Source organism: Apodemus sylvaticus, chromosome 1, assembly GCF_947179515.1.
Source record: "Apodemus sylvaticus chromosome 1, mApoSyl1.1, whole genome shotgun sequence".
NCBI lineage: Eukaryota > Metazoa > Chordata > Mammalia > Rodentia > Muridae > Apodemus > Apodemus sylvaticus.
Genome location: NC_067472.1, coordinates 199,633,425 through 199,656,931, shown reverse-complemented (window position 1 = coordinate 199,656,931; position 23,507 = coordinate 199,633,425). Strand labels below are relative to the sequence as shown.

At 39.2% G+C, this 23,507-nt stretch overlaps 1 protein-coding gene across 1 annotated transcript; it reads right to left on the bottom strand.

The window, feature by feature from the left end:
* Positions 1-6,250: 6,250 nt before the first annotated feature.
* On the bottom strand, positions 6,251-7,204 carry LOC127683684 (vomeronasal type-1 receptor 2-like). The gene has a single exon (XM_052180965.1). The coding sequence runs from the start codon at positions 7,199-7,201 to the stop codon at positions 6,251-6,253; it is 951 nt and encodes a 316-aa protein (XP_052036925.1). The 5' UTR covers positions 7,202-7,204.
* Between the last annotated feature and the right edge of the window lie 16,303 nt (positions 7,205-23,507).

Below are 23,507 nucleotides of genomic sequence, written 5' to 3'. Positions count from 1 at the left end.
TAAAACAAAAGCTAAAGAATAATTATGTGTACATGTGTGGATATGTGCACAAGAGCTCAGGCGCCTGCAGGCCAGAGGCATAGGATCTTCTGGAGCTGGAGTTAGAGGCAGCCGTGAGTCTGCACATGGGGGCTGGTGCTCAGTGGAGGTCTTCTGGTTTTGGGTCAGCGTCAGATCTGCTTGTAGATGGTCATGAACCACCATGTGGGTTCTGGGAATTAAACTCAGGACTCCTGGAAGAGCACCCAATGCTCTTAACCACTGATCCATCTCACCCGTACATGGATAACAAACATTTTATACATATTTCTTAGCCATTTTCATCTCCTTTTGAAACGTCTTTTTCAGAGCCACACTTCATTTTTTAATACTATTGCTATTTTCCACAAATTATATAGTTTTAACTGTATTCTAAATACTTATATTTATATCTACAGTAAAATTCTCATGCTTTATCAAAGAAGATTGTTTTGCAGTAGATGGAGGCTACTAAAGAGAGCCACTAGTTGTCAAAATGCAGAGAGCAATTGACCCGAGGGTGCCCATTATCAATTTATACATCGACAACACAATCCTTACCCCTACGTCTCGGTGATCACTTTGGAAGAGGGATCTGAAAGACTGTAAGAGCCAGAAGACTAGAATAGTTATTGCAATGTATGCCAGGGAAGCTGCACCCATGAAATCTCAACAATATGATGATCCAAATGAGACCTGCGCAATACCAACACCAGTTGAAATGCCAACACGTTGGGGGCAGTTGGACCAGACCTCACTCCCAGATGAAGAGCTACAGGTAATCAATGGCTGCTCAGAGAAAAGGAATCAGTAGAAGGCTCCTAATACTTTATCCAATCTTCTGCTTTTTAACTTCTTGAGCTTTTAATTTTTTTTTATTGAAGAAGGAAGTAAAAACACTTTATGATAAAATTAAAGATTTACATGGAAAATATTTCAGATAAACACATTAAAATTGACAATATTCATGAAAAATTAAGGAGTAAAGTAGTAGACATGTAAAACATTGCTAAATCAATTGAAATATGGAATAGAAACATTTTATGATAGAATTGAAGATTTATGTGGAAAATATTTCTGATAAAATTGTAGAAAAATGTAGAAAAGCATGTTCAAATTGAAGATTATCATGGAAAATTTTATATAGATATAAAATATTCTAGGTATAAAATATTTCTAAGTTGATTGAAAGTAGAATTGCAAACATTTTCTAATAAACTTGAAGATTTACATGGAAAGTATTTCTGATCAAATGGAAGAAATATATAGAAAAACATGTTAAAATCAAAGATTATCATGGAAATTATATAAGTAAAATGATAGGTGGATTGAAGGTGGAATTATAAACATTTTCAGATAAAATTGAAGATTTACGTGGAAAATATTTTTGGTAAAATTCAAGAAATATATAGACAAAGTCGTTAAAATTGACTATTTCTTTGAAAATTTTACATATAAAATGGTAGATATAAAAACTCTTTCTAAATTAATTTAAGGTGGAATTAGAAACATTTGTGATAAAATAAAAGATTTAAATTGAAAACATTTCTGATAAAATAGAGGAACTACATAGGAAGACATTACTATTGAAGATTATTATGAAAAATAATGCAGATAAAATGGTAGACATAAAACATTACTAAATTAATTAAAAGGGAAATTACAAACATTTTCTGACAAAACTGAAGATTTACATGAGAAATATTTCATTAGTCTATGTTTTTTTTTATTGGGGAATTGAGTCCATTGTTGTCAAGAGATATTAAGGAATAGTGATTATTGTTTCCTGTTATGTTTGATGTTATTTTTATGTTTGTGTGGGTATCTTCTTTTGGGTTTGTTGGAAGAAGATTACTTTCTTGCCTTTTCTAGGGTGTAGTTTCCCTCCTTTTGTTGGCATTTTCCATCAATTATCCTTTGTAGAGCTGGATTTGTGGACAGATATTGTGTAAATTTGTTTTTATCATGGAATATCTTGGTTTCTCCATCTATGGTGACTGAGAGTTTTGCTGGGTATAGTAAGTAGCCTAGGCTGGCATTTGTGTTCTCTTAGGGTCTGCATGAGGTCTGCCCAGGATCTTCTAGCTTTCATTGTCTCTGGTGTGATTCTGATAGGCCTGCCTTTATATGTTACTTGGCTTTTTCTCTTACTGCTTTTAATATTCTTTCTTTGTTTAGTAAATTTGGTGTTTTGATTATTATGTGCCAGGAGGACTTTCTGTTCTGGTCCAGTCTGTTTGGAGTTCTGTAGGCTTCTTGTATGTTCATGGGCATCTTTTTCTCTAAGTTAGGGAAGTTTTATTCTTCCATTTTGTTGAAGATATTTACTAGGCCTTTAAGATGTAAATCCTCTCTCTCATCTATACCTATAGTCCTTAGGTTTGGTCTTCTCATTGTGTCCTGGAATTCCTGATGTTTTGAGTTACCAGCTTTATGCATTTTGCATTTTCTTTGACTGTTGAGTCAATGTTTTCTATGGTATCTTCAGCACCTGAGGTTCTTTCTTGTATCTCTTGTATTCTGCTGTTGATGCTTGCATCTATGACTCCTGAATTCTTTCCAAGGTTTTCTATCTCCAGAGATGTCTCACTTTGTGATTTCTTTATTGTTTCTACTTCCACTTTTAGATCCTGGATGGTTTTGTTCAGTTCCTTCACTTGATTGTTTGTGTTTTCCTGTAATTCTTCAAGGGATTTTTGTGTTTCTTCTTTAAGGGCTTCTGCTGGTTGACCCACGATCTCCTGTATTTCTCTAAGGGATTTTTTGTGTTTCCTCTTTAAGGGCTTTTATCTGTTGATCAGCGTTCTCCCGTATTTCTTTAAGGGAGTTATTTAAGTCTTTCTTGAAGCCCTCCATCAGTATCATGAGATACAATTTTAAATCCAACTCTTGCTTTTCTGGTGTGTTGGGGTATCCAGGACTTTCTGTGGTGGGAGAACTGGGGTCTGATGTTGCCATGTGGCCTTGGTTTCTGTTGGTAGTGTTCTTGTGCTTGCCTTTCTACATCTGGTTGTCTCTGGTGCTGGTTGGTATTGTTGTCTCTGGCTGGAGTTTGTTTCTGCTGTGGGCCTGTAAGCCTTTGTTCTTACTCCTCTGAGCTCAGAAGTGAAAGCACTGCTGGAAGATCTCTCTCTCCTGGTGCGCTGTGCACAGAAGGCTGTGGAGTCTCCCAGCTCCCTGGTGCAAATGGTGGTAGGAAGTCTTATGTCCCAGCTGCTCCACTGATCTTATGCCCTTGTGTTCCTAGATGGTCCCCTCCAGAGAGAAGGTGGATATCTCACCCCTGCGCTCAGAAGTGAAAGCACTGGAATATCTCTCTCTCCTTGCAGGCTATTTACCAAAGGTTGTGGAGTTTCCTAGCTCCCTGATACAAATCTACTTTATCCAATCTTAAGTAATCAGTCTTAGAAACACATATAGACAAGCAGCACTAACTGGATTTAGTAGTTTACATATAAATGCAATGTGTAATATGTATGTAAAAATGTACGTATATATTAGTGATAATTTTAAAGGAAGAGGTCATGAATTTGAGAAAGAGTACGTTGAATAGGAAAGTGTGAGGGCCCAAGGGGGAGGTGGGAAAGCTGTAAATGTATTACTAGGATTTTCTTGGCAGACACTCTACCCCAATTCAAGTTTGAATACCTAAAGTTGTGTTTAGTTGCTAGTGGTTGCAGATGATCTTAATTTGGGTTATGTAAGGAAACATTCAGCCAAGATAGAGAATACTATAAGGAGTCAAAGGATTTCAGTCAAGAGATTGTTGAAAAAGTTTTATTTTAATTCATTGCAAAAGTATGGGTGATCAGACCTAGAAAGACAAATGCATGTTCCTAGCTCCAAATCAAATAGAGACCATCACAGAAAGCCACAACTGATCACAGTGTAGAAATCAACAGATTGTGGGGAGCCCTGCTCCAATGGCTACAATTACATCACAGCTCCTGCATTTATGGTTTAGGGAACATTGCAGAAGAGGAGGTGAAAGATTGTAAGAGCCAGAATACCAGTAAATCTGCTGTGAAGGAGACTCATCTAGAAATGGCTATATACTCAAGATGGACACAATGAAAATATCAATGGACACAGTAACATGGGGGCATTCTCACGGGGTACTGCTCCCAGACAAAAGCTTACATGCCACTAAGGACTTCTTGAAGAAGGAGAACTAGCATCTTCCAGGGATGAACTCACGTATTGGTTGTCCAATGCAGAGTGGTCATTATGCCCACAAACAGCATAAACAGATTTAGCAGATTGTATTTCTATATATTGGTGCATATACATCCATAAACACACACACATATGTGAATGTAACAATCATAATGAGAGAAAAAGGTGCTATCAACTTTTGAGTGTATGTGGGGTATGAGATGGAGGGCTTTGAGGGAAGGTTGTAGGGAGGGTCTAGAGGAAGGAAAAGGAGGTGGTAATATGATGTAATTCTATTGGTGGCACGTGCCTTTATCCCAGGATGTGGGAGAAGGAGGCAGACAGATCTCTGTAAGTTCAAGGCAAGCCTGGTCTACAAAGTGAGTTTCAGGACACACAGGGCCACACAGAAAAACCCTATCTTAAAAAACCAAACTAAACCAAGTCAAACTGAGCCAAACAAAAACAGCTATGTTGGGGATAATCTATGGGTGTAGCTTCTGACATTACCAGATGAATTGCACAGCAAGTTCTCTGATCCTCTGACTCTTAAAATCTTTCTGTTCCCCTTCCTTGAGCTTTAGGTGCAGGATTTATGTTGTTGGTACATCTGTTGGAACTGGGATTCACTATTCTGCATTTTGTTTGGTCGTGTCTTTTTTGGGTATGGTCTCCATCTATTGTAAAGAGAAGTTTTCTTTATGCTGCGTGGACCCTTAAGGGGGCTTCAACCCTACACATAGAACTATGGGTAATTAAGGAATGTTGAGAGTAGGAGAAATGATCTTCTCTAGGGAAGAGCATACCAATTGTTTCAGTTACAATCGATTATTCAATACCAGTACCAATAATGAGTCACGTTTTAAAGAGTAGACAGCATTTATGACTTTAGTAATACCTGCCCCCATCTGTATAACAACAATTAATAAGAGAAGAAGCCATGAATTTGAAAGATAGCAAGAGGAACCATACAGAGCAGGGTCTGGAGGGAGGAAAAGGAAGGGCAGATGATCTAACTATGCCATAATTTCAGATATTGAAGAAATAACTAAAACCATACTAAAATAGTACAAATAATTATTGGTGACTCGAAGTCAGCTGTGGTACAAGGATGACTGCCAGCTGTTCCCCATGAGTCCACCCACAGCAGTGTTTGTGGAGCTGGGAGTTAAGAGAAGGAAATTCATTTATTCAATGTTTAAAAGTTGTTTCTTGGAACCCAAAACATTGTAAAATGCATAACCCAAGCTCCAAATAGTATTTCAAAATTTTGATTAGAAGTATTTTAATAGAGAAAACCTATATCTGCTGAGGTCTGTTTTGTGACCGAGTATGTGGTCAGTTTTAGAGAAGGTTCCAGGAGGTGCTGAGAAGAAGAAAAATCAAGAAAGAAAATATTGTTCAAAATATTTAACATATTTGTTTTGGACAAAATGTCATAGTTTGAGTAGGTAATAAAATTTAAAATTATTAATATTATGTACATGGATTTATATTCAGGAAAAGTTTTAACTACTCAAATTTTTAATGCTGTACAGAATGTTTGGTGTCCTGACCCGCGGAACTTAGTAATTCGGGGAGCTGAAGACGACCCAAGCCTGAAAGAGAAGATGGGCGGGAACGAAAATCGAGGCCAAGCAAATGGGGTATTCTTTGTCAAAGCCTCTTTAATGAAACGCAAAACGCTTGGTTTTGAACCCACCCTAAGAAGAAGTTGGGAGGGGCTAAGGGGAAAGCTAAAGGCACAGAACAGAAAAGGTCATCCAGGGTGGAAGTTGACTCTGGCTCGAGGCATCTGCAGCTTTCCTGGAATGCTGGTTCCACCCAGACCATCCCAGGTGTTTGTCTGGGTAAAGAACCAGTTGATCAACCTTGTGTGAAGAAGAAGGGGGTTTCAGCTGTAAACCTCAAGGTCAGTGAACTTTCAAGATGAGGGCTGTTGTTTTCCACAGTTTGGTCTCCGACAGTTTGAATTATAACCAATATCATTTCAGGTATTCGAGTCCACATTCAGATTCTTTATTCCACTAAAATCATCAAGACACTGTTTTAATGTGAAGAAAGTGTGGGTTTCAGTTCAGCCATGGAGTGAACTCTGAAAACAGGTCATTCTCAGTACAGAAAATGAAGAAGTAAATTGCAAAATAACTTTATTATTCTTCATGAGTAAAAAAGGGCAGATGGTTGCATAGCTTGTTATAAAAATCGTATTAACTGACTCCAATCTTGGAATTTTTTCTTTTGTATAAAACCCATAAAGGGTGATAGAGTTGTTCAACCAATAAGTTAACACAAAGCAGCTCACCAGAGACAGGATGCTGTGAGTGGCATTGCGCTCAGGAGATGGCTGGGAGGAAAGGCTTGGGCTGTGGAGATGCTGGGCTCTCTTGCGGTGTCTGTATAGGAAAATCACCATGTAGAGGCTGGCCCACATCATGATGGCCACAAAGAAGAGATCGTGAGTGATAATAATGGTATTAAATGACCCTGAGTTGTGGTTCCCAAAGTGCTTGTTTTGACAGTAACCATGTGAATATCCATAGCCAACATGAGTTTTATTGGTTTTGGCTATTACCATTTTAACCATATACCCATAGATAAGTAGGTTAATAAGCCAGGAGCAAAGTAAGGAAGAAAGAATCCATGTAGAGAGTCGAGGCTTCAGCCAGGAGGCCCACTTAGAACTGCTGGGAGTGATGGTGATGACTTGGAATGTGCTTAGAACAGAGGTGGTGCAGATGGACAGACCCCGGCTGACTCTGAATGAAAACAAAACTGCCTTACAACCAACATCATCCAGAAAATTGGGTACTCCAAAGGAAAACATGATATCTTTAATCATTGTGAACATGATCGTTGACATATTAACTATTGTCAGATGCATGAAAACTGAATCTATTAACTTCTTAACATGAGGTCTGAAGAAGAAAGTGTATATATATAACATTAACAGTGATGAGTTCCCTATGACACCAAGACAAAACTGGAATATGAGAAAGATCTGGACGATGGTGTCACTCGGAAGCATTATGATAATGTGGGTCAGGTTAGTTAGTTCTAGCATACCAAATAAATGGACTGTATTTTAAAAAAATTTAAAAATGATGTTTGCAGGAAAATATACTTATTGACAGCTCAGGAGCAGAGAGAAGTGATGAAATGTCCAACACTTTCCCTTTCTTTCCTTTTTTCCTCCTCCTCCACCTCTCACTCCTCTTCCTTCTTCTCTTCCTCCTCTTTCTATTTGCTTCTTCTTTTGGTTTTTCAAGTCAGAGATTCTCCATATAATTTTGTCTGGAACTTGCTCTGTAGACCAGGTTGGTCTTGACCTCACAGAGATTCACCTTCCTCTATTTCCCAAGTGCTGGTATCAAAGGTATGCACCATGACTGACTGGAGAAATGTATAACTCCTTTCAATGTTAGGTCCAGAATTGACATGTTAGCAACTTCATTCCTTGGATTCTTGACCATCTTAGAGGATAGAATAAAGTGTTGAGAATAATAAAGGATTGAATACACCCAAACTCTGTGAATTCTGTTATGTCAAGCAAGAGGTTATGCCGACCTATGTGAAAGCCAAATTTTCATGTTATGAGGGATTTAAAAAGTATTTATTCTATGTCTATGAGTGCTTTGCCTGCATGTCTGTGCATTATGTACATACCTTGGAATCAGAACCTGGATGTCTGGAAGAGCAGCTAATGGTCTTTTACTGTTGAGACATCCTTCTAGCTCCAATGCATTTCTATTCACCAGTCAATACTATTTCTTTAACCTAAGTATCAATGGTTTCATGTTTACCACAACATTTGCTTCTATCACATATGTAGTAATGTGTGTACTTGACTTTAGTGTTTGGCCTGCACACACATTTCTGTTAGCTCAGTGATGACTAAATTCTTAGACTTTCCATGTGGGACTCTTTGCCTCTCATTCTACTCTGCAGGCCGACCAGCAATGTTCTGAGGCATTTCATTTAATTTTACCTATTTATTTTGCTCACCACGTAGAGCTGAGCAGCCAATAGGCAGAACACCAAGGCCAGGGTGAGACTACACATCCCACAGTATTGAGCACATCTTCACAAACATGTGTTTTCTGTGGTATTTGGTGACCAGATCAATCAGGCTGGTTTTGATTGATAAACCCATTCTAACAAAGATTTGTATATTTTGTTCTTTCAATATCTGGATGCTATTTCCACTTGAAGGTGCTTTTGTATTTGTGTTATAGAGGTAGACTTCTCAGGGCCACTGTTACACAGAGAATGACAATGACACAACATTCATGAACTTTGACTTTGAACCTCACAACATTGTTATACAAACCCATGTTCTGTGGATTTGGGTGTATGTGTGTGAAGTTGCTGTATATTAACTTTAGATTCATTCCTCTACTTATATAATTGTTTTTGTTACCTGAAATACAAACCTTTATTCTTTGTAGGACATCTATGGATTCCTCAACAGTCTTTTTTATCCTGACAGGGTCTATTAGACTTTTTCCAATGGGCTTTTCTGATATTCTCATTTCACACAGTGAATCTCTGCTTCGGAACCATTCCCTTGTAAAGGCAAGATATTCTAATGTAGGGGACCAACATCTGAGTTACTTAAAGAATGAGCTGTATTGGCACAATGCCTACCTAAGAGTAATAAAATTAATTGTAAATTTTGTATCAATATACAAAGATTTACACCAATGCAAGGTTTAAACTTGTATCAATATATAAGTATTGCACAAATGTATGAACACATAATTCAGTTTTGTATCAAAATTTAGAGATTTTTACCAATGTAAGATTATGTCTATAAAGTGTTTTGTTCCAGAGTAAATTTAGCAGAATCATAGGATGAGAGGTGAGGAGGATGCATCATCTGTCCCACACTGGGAGTAGTTGGGAAGAGCTGGACCCAGACAAGCAGGAACTTAGCCAGACCAGTGGCATGGGTTCAATCCGGTCTGTCTGGGCTGGTGCCCTGAGCAGACTTTGGGCACAAACTCCTCAGCCAATCCCCCAACATCCAGAGGAATCTCCACTCCCAGGCACTTTTATATGCCCAGGCTCACAAGATCACAAGATTCCAGGAGCTTGGTCACACCGGGATCTCAGGGTCCCAAAGGCAGCTTGACTCCCAGGAGCTTGGACACACCCAAGATCTCAGGATCACAGGATCCCAGAATCACAGGACCACAGAGACAGCTTGACTCTGAGGAGTTTTGACACAGCCAGCATAACAGGTGGGACAGGCTTCAGTCAGATATAGCAAGGGCAGGTAGCACTAGAGAGAACCAGATGGTGGGAGGCAAGCATAAGAACACAAGCAACAGAAAGCAAGGTTACTTGGCATCATCAGAACCCAATTCTTCCACCACAGCAAGTCCTGGATATACCATCACATTGGAAAAGCAAGATTCAGATCTAACATCCCTTCTAATGAGAATGATAGAGGACTTTAAGAAAGACACGAATAACTCCCTTAAAGAAATACAGGAGAACACAGGTAAGCAGCTAGAAACACTTAAAGAGGAAAGACAAAAATCCCTAAAGAATTACAGGGAAACATAATCAAACAGGTGAAGGAAATGAACAAAACCATTCAGGATTTAAAAATGGAACAGAAACAATAAAGAGATCACAAAATGAGACCAATCCTGGAGCTAGAAAACCTAGGAAAGATGTCAGGAGTCATAGATGCAAGAAACAACAACAGAATACAAGAGACAGAATTAAGATTCTCAGGTGCAAAAGATACCATAGAAACCATTGAAATGCAAAAAGCATGGAAGATTTTTCCATTTTCAGAGGTCTTCTTTGATTTCCTTCTTCAGAGACCTCCTGTCACATAATAATCAAAACAGCAAATGCATTAAAGAAAGAAAGAATATTAAAAGCAGTAATGGAAAAAGGTCAAGTAACATATAAAGTCAGTCCTATCAGAATTACACCAGACTTCTTGCCCAAGACTATGAAAGCTAGAAGATCCTAGGTAGATGTCATACAGACCCTAAGAGAACACAAATGCTAGCACAGGCTACTGTACCCAGCATAGGGAAAGTGAGACAGGGTAGGTGGGTGTGGGTTGGGTAGAGGAACATCTGGATATAAGTAGGGTAGGGAAGATGCATTAGGGGTTTTCTGGGGGGGAGGAAACTGGGGAAGGGAAGAACATTTGAAATATAAACAAAGGATATAGTCAATAAAAACCCAAAAGACATGAAGTTGGAAGACAGATGTTTGGTAGGGGTCTGGGCAGAGTGGAAGGGGTTACTTGGGTTAGATATGCCCAACATACATTGTATACATGTGTAAAATTTTCAAGGAATAAACAAAATCCTAAAAATGCTACTGGAACTAGTTTGAGAGTCATAAATAGTTGTTACATGGATTTTGGCTTGTGTGTAGGATAGGATTTTCAAAGGGGAAAAATTTGAGTTAGAGATAGCCCCAGTGCCAGGAAATCATGGACAGTCACAGTAAAGCAACAATCATTTGCCATCAGGCACCTGTGCATTAGGTAATAAATGTGACCATGTAACTAACATTAAAGAAATTATCACCAATGGTTCAGTTTGCTTTTCAATAAAATTCTATGACCACAATATTGTGTTATAACAAAACATCACAGGACTGGAAAGCCAACTCTGAGAATAAAGTGCTTGTCATGCAAGTTGCAGAAAGTGAGTTCAGCTATCAATCCCCAATGTAAGGTTGAATGTGTTGGGCTGGGCAGGGTGGTGACAGGTGCAGCCCTGAAGCCCACTGACCAGCTAGTCTAGCCAACTGATGTACTCCAGGTTGAGTGAGAGGTCCTGTCTCAAACAATTTGGAGGAGACAGAAGAAGACACATGATGCCCATGTCTATCCTTACACATGCATGAACAAGTGAGCACACACATACATGCACATGCCTCACACAAAAGAAAGTGAAAACCCTCCTGATTCCCAGCAAGGTAAAAATGAATGCAAATCTTGGCAATCACATAATGAAATAATCCATTACTGAAATAAACTGGAGTGTGTCTCCTATAGGAATGTGTGTGTAAAATAGATAAGAGATGTGAGAAAATGATAGCATTTTTAAGAGGAAATTTAAAGTGAAATTCAAGTTGAAGGAGTTAAATAAAAGCAGAACAATAGCAAGCCACAGACATATACAGTAACAATAAAGCCAAAGTCACTATTATGTAGAAAATACTCTAACAGTAGAGACTGCACTGTTGTCCAGAAGGAAAGACACAGCATGAAGATTTACTGCTGTATACAGCAGCTGGGAAACTCCAAATGCCTGTTAAAGGATTATATTATGACTACTTAAGCAAATATGGGGGCTTTAAGAGAAATATGCAAAATTCTATAAGAAAAATCATCCTTCAAAGGAGTTTAGAATTGTAAAACCTCAGATGGGCATTGTTCTCATGAGACTGAATCGTTGGATCAGATGCAAAATTATTAACAAAGGAATTGAAAAGGATCAGTGGTTAAGAGCACTGGCCGGTCTTCCAGAGAGCCTGGGCTCCATTCCCATCACCATAGGGAGACTCTTACCTGTCTATACGACCAATTCTCGAGGATCAGACACCTTCTGCTGGTCCTGGAGCACTGCACTCATGTGCTTCACAGACATACATGTAGGCAAACCAACGTACACGTAAAATACATGAATCAAAACATTAAAGAAGAAAATACATTTATGGAGTCCAAGAGAAGTAGTGTACAAAAAAGTAAGAAAGGGACAGAAAAATAGGATAAAAGCATATCTGAAAAACAAAACCAAACCCCGAAAGTGTAAGGTACTGAAAGGAGTAGGAAATGGAATGGTAGAGGAGAGGAGAGACACAGTGGAAAGGTTGCCATACCTCCTCTCGCTCTGAGTGTGGAGTGCTACAAACCCTTGTACAGGGCAGGGTGAATCCCAGACATGAAGCGTCACAGGCACGAAGTGTCTTGGAAAGGCTGCCCAACAGGAGCCATGACTAAATAAGGGACAGGGTAGGAGGACTCTCCCTCCCATGGCGTCAATGACCTTGTTTACTGTGCATCATTTTAATGCACTCCAAGGAAAACATTACTCTCCCAGATACAATGTGATTCTCACGGTAATTGATTAAGCCAAGTAAATAAGAGCTCATTCTCTGCCTGAAGATGTGCGTTTTCCCAAGTTGAACGACATCAGAAAGGAAACTTTACTATCTAGAAATTCATTAAAAGTTTTCAAGCAGATGATCCACTGTTAATTCACAATTGTATTGTTCAGTCTTCAAATCTTTGTGCAATTTCTCTTGCTACTTATTTCTAGTTTTATTATACCATTATCTGAAAAGGTGCAAGTGATTACACTGGTTCGTTTGTCTCCCTTTATATTATTATTAGCAGTATTACTAGCATTATTATTATTAATATTGTGTGTGTCTGCTTAAATGTTGTCAGCATGCTATATGTGTGTCACGTGCATGCAGTGCTCATGGAGTGCAGGAGAGGGATTTAGATTCCCTAGAAGCGGTAACAGACGGTGGTAAGCCACCATGTAGGTTCTAGGAATTAATCAAACCAGGGTCTCCCGGAAGAGCAGCCAGTGTTGTAAACCACTGGGCCATGTCTCCAGCCCCCTCATCTCTAATTATTAATTTGGATCTTCTCTTCACATCTTTTTATTACTTTGGGTAAAAGTTTGTCCATCTTACCCTGGCAGTGGTGAAACATGCTTCTAACCCCAACACTCAGAAGTCAGAGCAGGTGGGTCTGGGTTTGAGACTGACTTGGTCTATAGACCTAGTTCTAAGAGAGCAAGGGCCAACCAGAGAATATCTTGAAACAACAATAACAACAACAGCAGCAACAACAACAATAACAACAACAATGAAACAATAACAACAACAGCAATACAAACAAATCCAAACCAAAAACCAAAGCAAACCAAAATAATTGTCAATATTGTTGACTGTTCTCAAAGAACCAACTTTTTATTTCAGTGATTCTTTGTATTCTTGCTGTTGTTTCTAGTTCATCATTTCTGCCCTGAGTTTGATTATTTTTTGCATAATACTCTTTCTGGCGTTATTTCTTTGTTTTGTTCTAGAACTTTAAGGAGTGCTGAAAAGTGACTTGTATGGGATCTTTCCAGGTTTGTTTGTTTGTTTATTTATTTATTTATTTATTTATTTATTTACATTTCAAATGATTTCCCCTTTTCCGGGTCCCCACTCCCTGCAAGTCCCATAAGCCCTCTTCCCTCCCCCTATTGCCCCATCCACCACTTCCCACTTCCCTGTTCTGGAATTCCCCTATACTCTTGCACTGAGTCTTTCCAGAACCAGGGTCCACTCCTCCATTCTTTTTGGACATCATTTAATTCTGGATTATGTCCTGGGTATTCAAAGTTTCTAGGCTAATATCCACTTATCAGTGAGTGCATACCATGATTGATCTTTTCAGACTGGGTTACCTCACTTAATATGATGTTCTCCAGCTCCATCCACTTGTCTAAGAATTTCATAATTCATTGTTTCTAATGGCTGAATAGTACTCCATTGTGTAAATATACCACATTTTCTGTATTCATTCCTCTGTTGAAGGGCACCTGGGTTCTTTCCAGCTTCTGGCTACTACAAATAGGGTTGCTATGAACATAGTGGAGCATGTGTCCTTATTGCATGCCGGGGAATCCTCTGGGTATATGCCCAGGAGTGGTATAGCAGGGTCCTCAGGAAGTGTCATGTCCAGTTTTCTGAGGAACCGCCAGACTGATTTCCAAAGTGGTTGCATCATCTTGCAATCCCACCAGCAGTGGAGGAGTCTTCCTGTTTCTCCACATCCTCGCCAACACCTGCTGTCTCCTGAGTTTTTGACCTTAGCCATTCTGACTTGTGTGAGGTGAAATCTCAGGGTTGTTTTGATTTGCATTTCCCTAATGATTAATGATGTTGAACATTTCTTAAGGTGTTTCTCAGCTCTCCGAAGTTCTTCATGTGAAAATTCTTTGTTTAGCTCTGTACCCCACTTTTTAATGGGGTTATTTGGTTCTCTGGGTTCTACTTTCTTGAGTTCTTTGTATATATTAGATATTAGCCCTGCGTTTGATTATTTCTTGCATAATACTCTTTCTGGTGTTATTTCTTTGTTTTGTTCTAGAACTTTAAGGAGTGCTGAAAAGTGACTTGTATTGGATCTTTCCAGGTTTTTTTATGTAGGTACTTAGTATTATAATCTTAGAACTGCCTTCATTGTATCCCATAAGTTTGGTTATAGTGAGTATTTATTTTTATTCAATTTTGAAACATTTTAAATGTCTTGATTTATGTATTTGCTCAGTTTTCATCATCATCATCATCATCATCATCATCATCATCATCATCATCATTTTGAGACAAGTCTCTTTATATTGTTGTGGCTGTCATGGAACTCGCTCTGTAGACCAGGGTGGCCTTAAACTCACAGAGACCATCCTGCTTCTGCCTTCCAAGTTCAGGAATTAAAGGTGTGCACCATCTTGGCCCTAGTTTCCACAATTTTCTATGCTTTCTATTGTTTATTGCTGTTCAAACAATATGGAGTCAGATAGGATGCAGGGTCTTTCTGCCTTTCTTTCTTTCTTTCTTTCTTTCTTTCTTTCTTTCTTTCTTTCTTTCTTTCTTTCTTTCTTTCTTTCTTTCTTTCTTTCTTTCTTTCTTTCTTTCTTTCATTTATTTTCGAGACAGGGTTTCTCTGTATAGTTCCAGTGGTCCTGGAACACACTCTATAGACCAGGCTGGCCTGGAACTCAGAAATTCTCCTGTCTCTGCCTCCCAGAGTGCTGGGATTATATACGTGAGCCACCACCGCCCGGCTCACGTGCTCACTTTTTAAAAGGACTTAACATTTTCTTATTTTTTTATTGTATATTTTATTTATTTATTTTTATTTATATATTTTTTTAATTTTTTTATTCGATATAATTTATTTACATTTCAAATGATTTCACCTTTTCTAGCCCCCCCACTCCCCGAAAGTCCCGTAAGCCCCCTTCTCTTCCCCTGTCCTCCCTCCCACCCCTTCCCAGTTCCCCGTTCTGGTTTTGCCGAATACTGTTTCACTGAGTCTTTCCAGAACCAGGGACTGCTCCTGCTTTCTTCTTGTATCTCATTTGATGTGTGGATTATGTTTTGGGTATTCCAGTTTTCTAGGTTAATAACCACTTATTAGTGAGTGCATACCATGATTCACCTTTTGAGTCTGGGTTATTTTTATTTATATTTAATTGATTATTTTCATTATTCACATTTCATGTTATCCCCTTTTTTTGTTTCCCCTCTGAAAACCCCAGTCCCATCCCCCCACCCTGTGCTTCTGTGAGGTTGTTTCCCCACCCCCAACACTCCTGCCTCCCTGCCCTCCCATTTCCCTACACTGAGGCATCAAAACTTCACAGGACCAAGGGCCTCTTCTCCCATTGGTGTCTGTAGAGGCCATCCTCTGCTACACATATGGCTGGAGCGATGGGTCACTCCATGTGTACTCCTTGGTTGATGGCTTTGTCTCTGGGAGCTCTGGGGGCTCTGGTTGGTTGATATTGTTGTTCTTCCTATGGGCTTGCAAACCCCTTCAACTCCTTCAGTCCTTTCTCTAACTCCTCCATGGGGACCCTGTGCTAAGTCCAATGGTTGGCTGTGAGCACCCTGAGCTATCCATTTCTTCTGTTTTCGTCTCCTGAGATTCTTTCTTTTAAGTCTTGTAGTCTGTTGGTGAGGTTAACCTTGGAGATTTTTTGTTTGAAATCCTAAAATTTTCATTTACACTTTTACTTCAGTTTGGATTTTCTTTAGCGAGTTTATTTCTACCTTTATATCTCAAATTACTTTCATTATTTTATTTTATGTTATTCAATGATTTCCTTGTGTTTTCACAGACTCATCAAGGGATTTATATTCTCTTCAAATTCCTTGAACATATGCATCATAGATATTTTGAAGTCCTTGTCTACTGCTTCCACTATATTGCAAATCTCAGGCCTACTATACGGGGTCATGGTGGGAACATATTGATTTGCTAATTCATGTTTGTATTTGAGCATGTGGATTTATGATGTTTGATGTTGATATCTGGTCTTGTCTTTGTTGGGTGGGTTTTCTCTTTGATTTCTGTTGCCCTCTCTAGATCCTAGGCAGCTGTAGAGACTGTGGAGTCCTTGGTAAAGAGCCCTTCTGTAAGTCAGTGTGTGGGAGAAAGGGAGTGAGATCGGTTATGAGGAAATGCTAAGAAGGGCTGTGGAAAAGAGGTAGGGGTATCAAGTCTGCACCAAGAAGTGGAGTACGCAGGGAGTGGGCGTGTGGTGGGAAGAGGGGATCCTGCAAGCAGCCTGCTACAGGATCGGGACACAGTGTGATGGAGAATGGAGAGAACAGTGAGAATCTCCTTCCTGAATCCTAGCCCAGTGTGGCCCTGGGTTTTCCTGAAAGTGTTTCTGCAGATCGGTGGCTGAGAGAAAGAAATGAAGATGGCAGGAAGGCAAGGCTGAAAGGCTCAGCAGGAAAGAGCTAAGGTGGGACTGACAGGCATTTTACTCTTAGGTTACCACGATTCGGAGTTTTCTCCTGGCTTGATTCTGAGCTTGTTCATTACTATAGCATATAAAGGTTACTAACTTTTGTTTCTTGATATTGTACCTTAATACCTTAATGAAAGTTATAAAAAATAAGGAGTTTTCTAGTAAATGCCTCATTAAGGCATTTTAATTATAAATTCATGTCATCTGTTAACAGGGCTAATTTGCCTTCTTTTCTGTTAGTGTCTCTTATTTTTTCCATCATTTTTTACTACTTTGTCAAAGACTTCAAGCACTGCATCCAGTAAGAGCTGATTGGTCACCCTTTATTCATTTCTATTATTATTAATTATTATTATTATTTATTATTATTATTATTTTTGATAAGGTCTCTTTATGCAGCCATGGATATCCTGTAACTCATTATGTAGACCAGGCTGGCCTCAAACTAATCGAGATCCACCTGCCTTTGCCGCCCAAGTGCTGGGATTAAAGGTGTGCACTACTGTGTCTAACTTTATTTTTGATTTTAGAGGGAATGCTCTTTTTCTTTCTTTCTTTCTTTCTTTCTTTCTTTCTTTCTTTCTTTCTTTCTTTCTTTCTTTCTTTCTTTCTTTCTTTCTTTCTTTCTTTCTTTCTTTCTTTCTTTCTTTCTTTCTTTCTTTCTTTCTTCCTTCCTTCCTTCCTTCCTTCCTTTCTTCCTTCCTTCCTTCCTTCCTTCCTTCCTTCCTTCCTTCCTTCCTTCCTTCCTTTCTTTCTTTCTTTCTTTCTTTCTTTCTTTCTTTCTTTCTTTCTTTCTTTCTTTCTTTCTTTCTTTCTTTCTTTCTTTCTTTCTTTCTTTTTGTTTTTTTTTTTTTTTTTGAGACAGGGTTTCTCTGTGTAGCCCTGGCTATCCTGGAACTCACTCTCTAGACCAGGCTGGCCTGGAACTCAGAAATCCGCCTGCCACTGCCTCCCAATTGCTGGGATTAAAGGTGTGCACCACCACCGCCCAGTTTTTCTCCATTTATTATAATATTGACTATAATAAAGCTTGTTTCTCTGATTCCTATTTTATTTATGGCTTTGAAAGGATGTTGAAATTTGTTTAAAGATCTTTCTGCATGTATTAAGATCATGAAATGAATCTTGTCTCTGAGTTCATGTCACGTGTTGCATTATTTTATTGACTGTGTAAGTTGAACCATTATTGTTATCCTGAGACAGACAGGAACCTAACTGCATTTTATATATGATCCTTTAAGATGTGTTGCTTATTTTGTTTTCTTCATATTTTTTCAGTCTTCCTCTTCCTCCTTCTTCTTCCTCTTCCCCTACCCCTTCTCCTCCTTCTCTCTGTCTCTGTCTTTGTCTCTCTTTGTCTTTCTCTCCATCTCTCTCTGCTTCTGTCTCTCTCTGGATGTGTCTCTCTGTCTCTCTCTGTTTTTGAGACAAGGTTTTTCTGTATAGCCCTGGCTATCCTGGAACTCACTTTGTAGACCAGTCTTATCTCAAACTCATAGAGATCCACATGTCTTTGCCTCCTGAGTGCTGGGATTAAAGTCATGTACTGAGAGACCGCTAGCAATTAGCCTAGACATAGTACAACTTAGAAAACTGTCAACCTTAAGATAGCACTCTGGCCTGCTTCAATGACCAGCACTCCCAAGGCAAGGACAAGCACTCCCACTGGCTGCAAGGATGAGCACTCCTCCAGGTTTCAAAGAATGAGCACTCCCCTTGCTTCAAGGACCAGTGCCAAAAGCGATCTACAGATTCAACGTAATCCCCATCAAAATCCCAACTCAGTTCTTCACAGAGTTAGAAAGAGCAATTCTCAAATTCATCTGGAATAACAAAAAAGCCAGGATAGCTAAAACTATTCTCAAACAACAAAAGAAATTCTGGGGAAATCAGTATCCCTGACTTCAAGCAGTACTACAGAGCAATAGTGTTAAAAGCTGCATGGTATTGGCACAGTGACAGATAAGTGGACCAATGGAATAGAATTGAAGACCCAGAAATGAATCCACACACCCATGGTCACTTGATCTTCGACAAAGGAACTGAAAACATCCAGTGAAAAAAAGATAGCCTTTTCAACAAATGGTGCTGGATCAATTGGAGGTCAGCATGTAGAAGAATGCGAATTGATCCATTCTTATCTCCATGTACTAAACTTCACTCCAAGTGGATCAAGGACCTCCATGTAAAACCAGACACACTGAAACTAATAGAAAAGAAACTGGGGACGACCCTTGAGGACATGGGCACAGGGTAAAAGTTCCTGAACAGATCACCAATAGCTTATGCTTTAAGATCAAGAATTGACAAATGGGACCTCATAAAATTTCAAAGTTTCTGTAAGGTAAAGGACACTGTTAAAAGGACAAAACGACAACCAACTAATTGAGAAAGGATATTCACCACCCCCACATCTGATAGCGGGCTAATATCCAATATATACAAAGAACTCAAAAAGTTAGACCCCAGGGAACCAAATAACCCTATTAAAAATGGGGTACAGATCTAAACAAAGAATTTTCACCTGAAGAAATTCGGATGGCCGATAGACACCTTAAGAAGTGCTTAACATATTAATTAGCCCAGGAGCCCTGAATACCCAAGGCACAAATTGCATAACAAATGACTCCCATGAAGAAGTATGGAGAGGGTCCTGATCCTGCAAAGGATTGATCTAGCATTGAAAGGGAATATAAGGACAGAGAAAAAGGAGGGAGGTGATTGGAGAAGGGATGGAGAAAATAAGGTTTATGGGACATATGGGGAGGGGGGATCTGGGAAAGGGGAAATCATTTGGAATGTAAACAAAGAATATAGAAAATAAAAATATAAAAAAAAGAAGTGCTTAACATCACTAGTCATTAGGGAAATGCGAATCAAAACAACCCTGAGATTTCACCTTACAACAATCAGAATGGCTAAGGTCAAAAACTCAGGAGACAGCAGGTGTTGGCGAGGATGTGGAACAAAAGGAACACTCTTCCTCTGCTGGTGGGGCTGTAAGATGGTACAACCACTTTGGAAATCAGTCTGGCGGTTCCTCAGACAACTGGACATGACACTTCTGGAGTACCCAGCTATACTTCTCCTGGGCATATACCCAAAGGATTCCCCGGCATGCAATAAAAACACATTCTCCATTATGTTCATAGCAGCCTTATTTATAATAGCCAGAAGCTGGAAAGAACCCAGATGTCCCTCAAAGGAGTAATGGATACAGAAAATGTGGTATATTTACACAATGGAATACTACTTAGCAATTAGAAACAATAAATTCACAAAATTTTTAGGCAAATGGTTTGATCTGGAAAATATCATCCTAAGTGAGGTAACCCAATTACAAAAGAATGCACATGGAATGCAATCTCTGATAAGTGGATATCAATTAGCCCAGAAGCTCTGAGTACCCAAGGCACAAATAGCATAACAAATGACTCCCATGAAGAAGTATGGAGAAGGTCCTGATCCTGGAAAGGATTGATCTAGCATTGGAGGGGAATATAAGGACAGAGAAAAAGGAGGGAGGTGATTGGAGAATGGGTGGAGAGAAGAAGGTTTACCGGATATATAGGGAGGGGGGAATCTGTGAAAGGGGAAATCATTTGGAATGTAAACAAAGAATATAGAAAATAAAAATATTAAAAAAAACCAAACAGTGATAGGCAAGTGGACTAATGGAATAGAAATGAAGACCCAGAAATGAATCCATACACCTATGGTCACTTGATCTTTGACAAAAGAGCAGAAAACTCCAGTGGAAAAAAACATAGCCTTTTCAACAAATGGTGCTGGTTCAATTGGAGGTCAGCATGCAGAAGAATGCGAATGGATCCATTCTTATCTCCTTGTATTAAGCTCAACTCCAAGTGGATCAAGGACCTCCACATAAAATCAGACACTCTGAAACTAATAGAAAAGAAATTGGGGAAAACCCTTGAGGACATGGGCACAGGAGAAAAGTTCCTGAACAGAACACTAATAGCTTATGCTCTAAGAGCAAGAATTGACAAGTGGGACCTCATAAAATTACAAAGTTTCTGTAAGGCAAAGGACACAGTCAAAAGGACAAAACCCTCAACCAACAAATTGGTAAAAGATACCCTACATCACCAACTCTACATCAGATAGAGGGCTAATATCCAATATATACAAAGAACTCGAGAAGTTAGACCCCAGGGAACCAAATAACCCTATTAAAAATGGGGTACAGATCTAAACAGAGAATTTTCACCTGAAGGAATTCAGATGGCCGAGACGCACCTTAAGAAATGCTCAACAGGCACCCGGTTCGACGGTGAGACAGCCAGGAGTGAGTCCTGTGCCCTGCAGGAAGTCAGCAGGCACCATCTTTGTGCTCAGGCTGACAGGACAGGCAACCCCAGGTACCAAGATATTCCAAGTATAAGACCTCTGGGGACTAAGACCATTGAGCTGCGGACTGCCACCTATGCCCAGGTCCTGGGCTGAGCAGCGGTTTGTCTGTGAGCCAGCCAGGCCTGGGTTCTGTGCCCTGGATGATCCCCACCACAATCTTCACTCCCTGACAGAGCAGAGAGGCAGCACCAGGTTCTGTCCACAGAGACAACCCAAGTATAACATTGCTTGGGGCAGAACACACCAGGACTCCAACAGCACCCAAGAGGAGGACAGCAAAAAAGCAATCTGTGCCAGGGGTAACTCAGTCATCCAGCTGTGCGGAAATAGCCTTAACAGGAGGTTCAAGCACCAGCCAGTGACAACAAGACAAACTAACACCAGAGATAACTAGATGGCAAAAGGCAAATGTAGGAACCTTTCCAACAGAAATCAAGGTAATATGGAACAGTCTGAACCAAACTCTCCAACATCACCAAGTCTGGGATATCCCAACACACTAGAAAAACAAGATTTGGATGTAAAATCACTGGTCATGATGTTGTTAGAGGAACACATCAAGGGCATAAATAAATCTCTCTCTCTCTTTTAAATAAATCTCTTAAAGAAATTCAGGAGAAAATGGATCAAAAGTTAGGAGCCCTTGCAAGGGAAACACAAAAATCATTGAAAGAAATGCAGGAGAATATGGTCAAAAGATAGAAGCCAATAAGGAGGAAATGCAAAAATCACTTAAAGAAATATAGGAGAACTTGGGTCAACAGGCAGAAGTCATGAAAGAGGAAACATGAATATCTCTTAAAGAATTATAGGAAAACATAAACAAGCAAGTGAAGTAACTGAGCAAAACCATCCAGGATCTAAAAACAGAAGTAGAAACAACTAGGAAATCGCAAAGGGAGACAACTTTGGTGATTGAAAACCTTGGGAAGAAATCCGGGCCCATAGATACAAATATCAACAACAGAATACAAGAGATAGAATAAGGAATTTCAGATGCCAAAGATACCATAGAAACCATGGACTCAACAGTCAAAGAAAATGCAAAATGTAAAAAGCTTGTAACCCAAAACATTCAGGAAATCCAGGACACAATGAGAAGGCCAAACCTAAGGATTATAGGCATAGATGAGAGTGAAGATTTACAACTTAAAGGGCCAGCAAATATCTTCAACAAAATTATGGAAGAAAACTTCCCTAACCTAAAGAGAGAGATGCCCATGAATATACAAGAAGCCTACAGAACTCCAAACAGACTGGACCAGAACAGAAATACCTCCTGTCACATAATAATGAAAACCCCAAAGGTACTAAACAAAGAAAGAATATTAAAGGCAGTAAGAGAAAAAGGTCAAGTAACATATAAAGGAAGACCTATCAGAATCACAGCAGACTTTTCACCTGAGGCTACGAAAGATAGAAGATCCTGGACAGATCTCATGCAAACTCTAAGAGAGCACAAATGTCAGCCAAGACTACTATACCCAGCGAAACTCTCAATCACTATAGATGGAAAAACCAAGATATTCCATGACAAAACCAAACTTACACAATATCTTTCTACAAACCCAGCCCTACAAAGGATAATAGAGGGAAAACACCATTACAATGAGGGAAACTATACCCTGGAAAAAGCAGGATATTAAGCTTCTTTCATCAAACCCTAAAGAAGATAACCACACTAGTATAAAATTAACATCAAAAATGATGGGAAACAATAACCACTACTCCTTAATATCTCTTAACATCAATGGACTCAATTCCCCAATAAAAAGACATAGACTAACAGACTGGTTATGTAAACAGGACCCTACATTTTGCTGCATAGAGGAAACACACCTCAGTGTCAAAGACAAAAATTACCTTAGAGTAAAAGGCTGGAAGACAATTCTACAAGCAAATGGTCTCAGAAAACAAGCCGGAGTTGCCATTCTAATATCAGATAAAATTGACTTTCAACCTAATGTCATCAAAAGAGACATGGAAAGTCACTTCTTGCTGGTCAAAGGAAAAATCCAACAAGAAGAACTCTCAATCCTGAACATCTATGCTCCAAATACAAGGGCACCCTCATTCATAAAAGAAACTTTACTAAAGATCAAAGCACACATTGCACCTAACACAATAATTGTGGGTGACTTCAACACTCCACTCTCCTCAAAGGACTGATCAGGAAAACAGGAACTAAACAGGGAGACAGTGAAACTAATTGAAGCTTTGGACCAATTGGATTTAACAGATATATATAGAACTTTTCATCCCAAAGCAAAAGATTATACCTTTTCTCAGCACCTCATGGTATCTTCTCCAAAATAGATCATATAGTTGGTCACAAGACAGACCTCAACAAATATAAGAAGATTGAAATAATCCCATGCCTATCAGATAACTATGGAGTAAAAGTGGTATTTAATAACAATAAAAACAACAGAA